The 7,500-nt window shown below is 43.6% G+C and overlaps 1 protein-coding gene across 1 annotated transcript in view; it reads left to right on the top strand.

Annotated features, from left to right (window-relative positions):
• Positions 1 to 7,500, top strand: part of ankrd44 (ankyrin repeat domain 44) — a 36,939-nt gene that overhangs the window by 22,453 nt on the left and 6,986 nt on the right. Inside the window, exon 19 of the mRNA XM_032516519.1 lies at positions 1,368 to 1,590. Coding sequence (XP_032372410.1) covers positions 1,368 to 1,590 — 223 coding nt within the window. The remainder of the gene's footprint in view (positions 1 to 1,367; positions 1,591 to 7,500) is intronic.

Here is a 7,500-nt window from a genome sequence, read left to right as displayed (position 1 = left end):
GGTTGGACGATAAATCAAACTTATAAAATAACAGACATTGTAAACCTCTTACGAATCTGAATTTACTCAAATTGCAATTTTACAAAGAACATGAGCCCCATTTATCCTGTTCCTTCATATCATCATGTTTAGTGTTACAGGTTATTTTGATGTGTTGATTGATAAACTGTAATAATATCTGCTTACCTGTAAATCTTACCTGTTATCTTTTACATTACAATTGTTTGTAGTTCCATTTAATACTGTGTATGCGCGCTCTATGACAACATTTAAAACATTTTACTGGAGTTGCTGCTTGCTTGTATATTATTAGGGTTATTATATATTGTATTTTACACTTACGAGCATTCGTAAAGCATTTGAATTGAACTTCCAGCGAGTTAGTAATAGTTTCTGATTTTGCACAACTGATTCTCAAATCTCAGATGATCTGAGGCTGCAGAATCAGAATCAACATATATATATATTATTTTAGCAGTTAAGCATGAGGAGTCACAAGAGAAATTCAAAAGTAAGAGTTTTTATTTCCCAAAAAGAGTGAGAACAAAATAAAGAGAATGCTTTGGGCCCTTAAAAAGAGGTCAAATAAACAGACAGTAACTAAGGCTCTGAACATAAGAGACTCAAAAAAATACAACTGACCTACTAACAAAGAAACAAAGGGGGCTTATATATTGGCTGATCAGACCAACTTAAACACACAGGGGGAGACAAACAATAACTGCAAACTTCAGAAACAATTTATGGCAAACCTACCAAAAAATGTATTCCAAATAAAATACGCTTTTACTTATCTTAACTCAACAAAATGACTCAATATAAATTCCACTAGAAACCCCAAAGTACCTACAATACCCATCTCCCCCCCCCACGGACAATATCAAGCAGTGGTAGTGTCCAATTAGGCCACCTCCCCTGTAAAGGAGCTCCTTCTCCAAGCGCCCCCCCTTTTTTAAGCCAGCAGGCCTGGATCCCTCCCGGGTTGTGGACTCCAACTGGTGAGCTCAAAAGAAGAACCGTTATATAACAGAATGACCATCCAAAAGTAGCTAACAGTGCGCGCTTGCTAAAAGTCACTTCTGTATAAATCAAATTAAGTGTGATGTGTGTGAAATGAAGCAAGTGTCAACTGTAAGTTATCTGTAACTGAATAAATGGTTGCAACAAATTAAGGTGTATAAACAAAAGCATATAAACTAAACCTAAGGAAAAATATAAGTGCATGAGGTTACTGCTCTTCAGAGGGTTGTGTGGCCATGGCTGTGGCCATCACACACACACACACACACACACACACACATATATATATATATACATATACATATATACATATATAAATATATACGTTTTCATCTTTTTCCCCACAGCTGCTGTGTGGTCAGGAGGAGTGTATCCAGTGTCTGTTGGAGCAAGAAGCTTCCATTTTGCTGGGTGACTCTCGGGGTCGTACCGCCATCCACCTGGCGGCCGCCCGCGGCCACGCCTCGTGGCTCTGCGAGCTGCTGAGCATCGCCGGGTCCGAGCCCCCGTCCCTCCCCCCGCTGAGGGACCACAGCGGCTACACACCGCTGCACTGGGCCTGCTACTATGGTCAGTGTGCATGTTCCTTAAGTCAAAGTCAAAGTCTGCTTTATTGTCAATTTCTTCACATGTCAAGACATGCGAAGAGATCGAAATTACGTTTCCCTCCATCCCACGGTGGAGACAAGACATAATTTACCATTTAGGTCCACAGACAGACAGACATGACATTCAAGTAAACAATATAAAAAGTAAAAATAAGAAGGCACATACAATGAAGAAAATCGCCACTACGCGCGGCTACGGGACACAGGCACTGTCTGGAGCGGTCACGCGCAGCGAAACCACAAGCACACACACACCACACACACACACACACATTTGTTTAGTGAACACACCCCACACACACACCAACACAAACGCGCACATACGCACACACAACACAACACACACACACACAACACACACACACACGATCACACACAACACACATACCTACAAAACAACACGCGTACAACACACACACCAGCAACCACTACACAAACACATCACAGCCATACGACACGACACACGACAGCACACCACACACACTACAGCATCACACTAACGCACACACCGCTGACACACCACGACCCGACGCGTTACCGCACACCACAACACAACACAACATCACACACACGCAACAGGCGACACATACACACAGCACACACACGACACACACACAATACGCGGTACACACACGTCACACCCCAACACACACACACTACCGTACACACCACACACACACACACACACACACACACACACACACACGCCACACACCACACACACATACGCGTCACACACACCCCACACACACCACACCACACACACACACACACACCCCACAACACACACACCAAAACCACAATACGCGTACACACAACACACACACACACACACCACACACAAACACATACGCGTAAGACAAACCACACACACGCACACCACACACACACACACAAACACCACACACACACAACCTACACACACACACACAAACACAACACACCCACACACACACACACACCCACACAAAAACACAAACACACACACACGCACACACCCACACGCAAGCACGCCACACACATGCACACACCAACATACGCGCGCACACACACAACACCACACAGACACACACACACATACGCACGCACACACACACACACATACGCACACATACCACACAACACACGCACGCGGAGCAGCACACCACACACACATACGCGCGCACACACACACACACACACACACACACACTCACACATCGCGCGCACACAACACATACGCACACACACACAAACACACACACTAGCAAACCCACAGCAAACACCCACAATACGCGCGCACACACACACACACACGCAACATACGCGCACATACGCACACACACACACCACACACACACACACCGAAAATACGGAAATAGTTGTATTGTGACTCGAGGCATTTTCTTTTGGCAGATCTATATTTCTCGCACACCAAAACGTTTCTGGTAACTTGTTCCAGTGTTGACTCCGATATTTGTCAAAAAAGTACAAATGTGTAACTTTTAAAACGACCAGAGACACTAGCCTATTTAAGTTTGACATATTGTATGAAGTAAAGATATATTCTATATGAGATCAGGGTTCATCGTTGATGTGTGTGTGTTGTTGTGACCTGCAGCTGCTGGACAGAGACGACGGTCACCAAGACGACCCGAATCCCAAACCCTCGGAGCCGCTGCACTCGCTGTGCAGACACACGCACACACACAACACACACAGCACAGCACAGCACACACACACACACACCCCAACACACTCACACTCACACCAACACACACACACCACACACCCACAGATAGTGTGACATGTTTTCTGTATTACGTTTGTAGTTTTTGATAGTAGAACTGACACCTATAACTTTGGAGCAAAAAACCAAGTACTTGTTTCAAAATATGTTTTGTTTTGTACATTTAACAAAAGAAGGAAAAGTTTTCTCACAGATAAGAAACGGTGCTTTCTGAGTTCGGCAAGTTGAGAGCTTTGATCAGCCTGCTTTGTATTTCTCATTCAGATTTCTTCTCCTCACTCTCCTGTCGTATTCAGTGTGTACAAATAGAGGCTCAATAGCAAATATAGTTTTTTTTAAGATTTGTATAGGTTGTACGCCAATTAGTTCTCATTTCGAATAGAAGTTAACGGTAACGTGCGACCAAAGGAAGTGTTTTTGTAAAGAGCCACTGGTATCTGCAGGCGTACCACGGCCACGCGCCAGGCCTGGAGGTCTTGCTGCAGGGGGAGGGGGAGGTGGACCAGGGAGACGGAGTGGGAGGACGCCCTCGGCCCTGGCCGCCCTGCGGGCCACACTGGAAGGCGTCACACCCCTCAGCAAGGGGCGTCGACCACGCGCCACAGACACCCAGTACGGACGCAACCCGGTCCACCTGGCGGTGGGTTCAGTTCAATCTCACAATTCTCCTTCCTGTTTTTTTGTCATGTGTAACATCTGCTGGGGGGGGGGGGGGGCAGTAGCTCAGTCTGTGGAGTTGGGTGGGGAGCGGAGGGTTGTGGTTTTAAGCACCGTACGGTACCAAGGTATGGAATATGGTAGTTGGAGAGTGCCAGTCCACCTCCGGGGAATGCCCAAGGTGCATATTTCAGTTCTGTGTGTTAATAACAGAGTGTAAATTGTATTTCCTCATAGGGGAACAGTAAGAGTACAAATTAAATTAATTAAATATCTGTATAACAAACGTGCTGGATGTGGCCTAAGTATTCTGTGTTGGATCAAATATAGGTTTTGTAGTTGTTGCTCTTTTTGGGAGTTTTTAGTAACGATAAGGTGGTGAAGCCTTAATGAAACTTTAGGCTTTCTCTCTGTTTGTGTAGAAGAAGATGCAAAGTTTCGTGGCTTTAAACTCAGCGAGCACAGCAACGTCTTCAGCCCTTCAGACACAAAACAACTGCTGATTTAGTGTTTTCAGTCTCATGTGTGTTGCAAGACAATAAATACATTTGTGTTATTAATCAAATTACTTTATTCGGAAGTGCTGCGGGTAAAGCCACCAATTTGTGGCAGTATACAGCGAAAATAACAATAGATGGTTAATCCCAAAAATGTACCTCACCTCCACTGTGTGCTCATGTGTTTTAACTTTATGCCTGTGGCATTTTGTAGAGTTGCACTTGGAGAGTAAAATATGACTTTTATACCCATACCCTCATGACTGGGTTTAGTGTGTACAGAAGGTTGAAAGGTCCATATTTCTCAACTATTCCTCATTAACGTATTGTAAAGCTGCCAAAAAGGGTCATCAAACTGAATGACTTTCGAAGCAGCAGTGAGGTTGAAGATCTGATGTGTCATTATGACTATTAAAAATTTTCACTGTGTGTGGTCTGTCTTTCTGCTGTCACACCTCCAGGATGAACGGCATACGAGTGTGTGCGCCTCCTGCTGGACGACTGGACAGTGCAGACCTGGTAGACGCTGATGACTCTCAGGGACAGTGAGTGGTTTGGATCCTTTCTTCTCCTTTGCTCTTAATGCTCCAAATGTGTTCATCCTTCTCTTGCACCTCTCTTGCCTCGTCCCCGTACGGCAGGGACCTCTGATGATGGCGGTGGCGGGGGGGCACGTGGACGCTGTGGTCGCTGTGCTGGAGCGGGAAGCCAAGTGAACCTGGCGAGTAACCCGGCCTCACTGCGCTGCACCTCGGGGTGAGCATTAGCCATTTCTTCCATCCTCTTTTTCCCTTTGTGGGGGCTTGAGTGTGCCGCCAAAACAACTGGATATAATTAATGATACCTTTCAGGTGCCATCTGAGAACATTTCTTGTATGGTTGGACGATAAATCAAACTTATAAATAACAAGACATTGTAAACCTCTACGAATCTGAATTTACTCAAATTGCAATTTTACAAAGAACATGAGCCCCATTATCCTGTTCCTTCATTCATCAGGTTTGTGTTACAGGTTATTTTGATGTGTTGATTGTAAAACTGTAATAATAACTGCTTACCTGTAATCTTACCTTTATCTTGTACATACAATTGTTGTAGTTCCATTTAATACTGTTATGCGCGCTCTTGACAAATTAAAACATTTTACTGGGGTGTGCTGGCTTGTATATATTAGGGTTTATATTATTGTATTTTACACTTACGAGCATTCGTAAAGCATTTGAATTGAACCCCGCGTTCAGCGAGTTAGTAATAGTTTCTGATTTGGCACAACTGCTTCTCAAATCTCAGATGATCTGAGGCTGCAGAATCAGAATCAAATGTATATATGTGAGGGCTACGAGCAGTAAGCATGAGGAGTCACAAGAGAAATTCAAAAGTAACAGTTTTATTTCCAAAAAGGTGAGAAAAAAATAAGAGAATGCTTGGGCCCTTAAAAAGAGGTCAAATAAACAGACAGTAACTAAGGCTCTGAAATAAGAGACTCAAAAAAAAAAAACTGACCTACTAACAAAGAAACAAAGGGGGTTAATATATGGTGATCAGACAACTTAAACACACCAGGGGGAGACAAAACAATAACTGCAAACTTCAGAAACAATTTATGGCAAACTACCAAAAAATGTATTCCAAATAAAATACGCTTTATTATCTTAACTCAACCAAAATGACTCAATATAAATCTAAAACCCAGAATACCCATACCCCATCCCCCCCCCCACGGACATATCAAGCAGGGGTAGTGTCCAATATGCCACTCCCCTGTAAGGAGCTCTTCTCCAAGCGCCCCCCCTTTTTTAAGCCCAGCAGGCCTGGATCCCTCCGGGTTGTGGACTCCACACTGGTGAGCTCAAAAGAAGAAACGTTATATACAGAATGGACCATCCAAAAGTAGCTAAAGTGCGCGTGCTAAAGCGCTTCTGTATAAATAAATTAAGTGTGATGTGTGTGAAATGAAGCAAGTTGCAACGTAAGTTATCTGTAAATGAATAAATGGTGCAACAAATTAGGTGTATAAACAAAAGAATAAACTAAACCTAAGGAAAAATATAAGGCATGAGGTTACTGCTCTTAGAGGGTTTGGGCCATGGCTGTGGCCATACACACACCACCACAACACACACACACCACACACACACATATATATTATATTACAATACTAATATATACATATATAACTATATAACGTTTTCATCTTTTTCCCCACAGCTGCTGTGTGGTCAGGAGGAGGTTATCCAGTGTCTGTTGGAGCAAGAAGCTTCATTGCTGGGTGATCGGGTCGTACCGCCATCACATGGCGGCCCCCGCGCCACGCCTGGGCCTTGCGAGCTGCGAGCATCGCCGGGTCCGAGCCCCCGTCCCTCCCCCCGCTGAGGGACCACAGCGGTACACACCGCTGCAAGGGCCTGCTACTATGGGCAGTGTGCATGTTCCTTAAGTCAAAGTCAAAGTCTGCTTTATTGTCAATTTCTTCACATGTCCGACATCGAAAGATCGAAATTGTTTCCTCCATCCACGGTGGAGACAAGACACTAATTTACCATTAGTTCACAGACAGACAGACATGACATTCAAGTAAACAATATAAAAGTAAAAATAAGAAGGCACATACAATGAAGAAAATAGCAGCAAAAGTCTGACGCCGCTGTTTTTATTAGCTTTCTTTTTTCATCGTTCTTATTGAGCGCTCTGATCATATTTCCGCATCCTGCAAACGATTAGGGTTGTTAGGGATGGAAGGATGCATCGTCAGTCAGTAATAGTTGCTGTAAATGTGTAAAATACAACCAAAAAGATCTACTTTTGATTTACTTGTTTGACTTCAGACTTCTTCTTGGTATATTTATTGAAGAGGGTTTTCTCTTTTATTTATTCAATATTTTTAGGGGATTTCTTTAAATTTGATTTTCTATTAATTGTTTTTGATAAGAGGACACGTGTGTTTTCGTGTGTGTGTGTGGTGTGTGTGTGTGTGTGTTGTGTGTGTGT

The sequence above is a fragment of the Etheostoma spectabile genome, chromosome 5 (assembly GCF_008692095.1).
Source record: "Etheostoma spectabile isolate EspeVRDwgs_2016 chromosome 5, UIUC_Espe_1.0, whole genome shotgun sequence".
Lineage (NCBI taxonomy): Eukaryota > Metazoa > Chordata > Actinopteri > Perciformes > Percidae > Etheostoma > Etheostoma spectabile.
The sequence above is the reverse complement of the archived record's forward strand: the minus strand, read 5'-3'. Positions and strand labels throughout refer to the sequence as shown.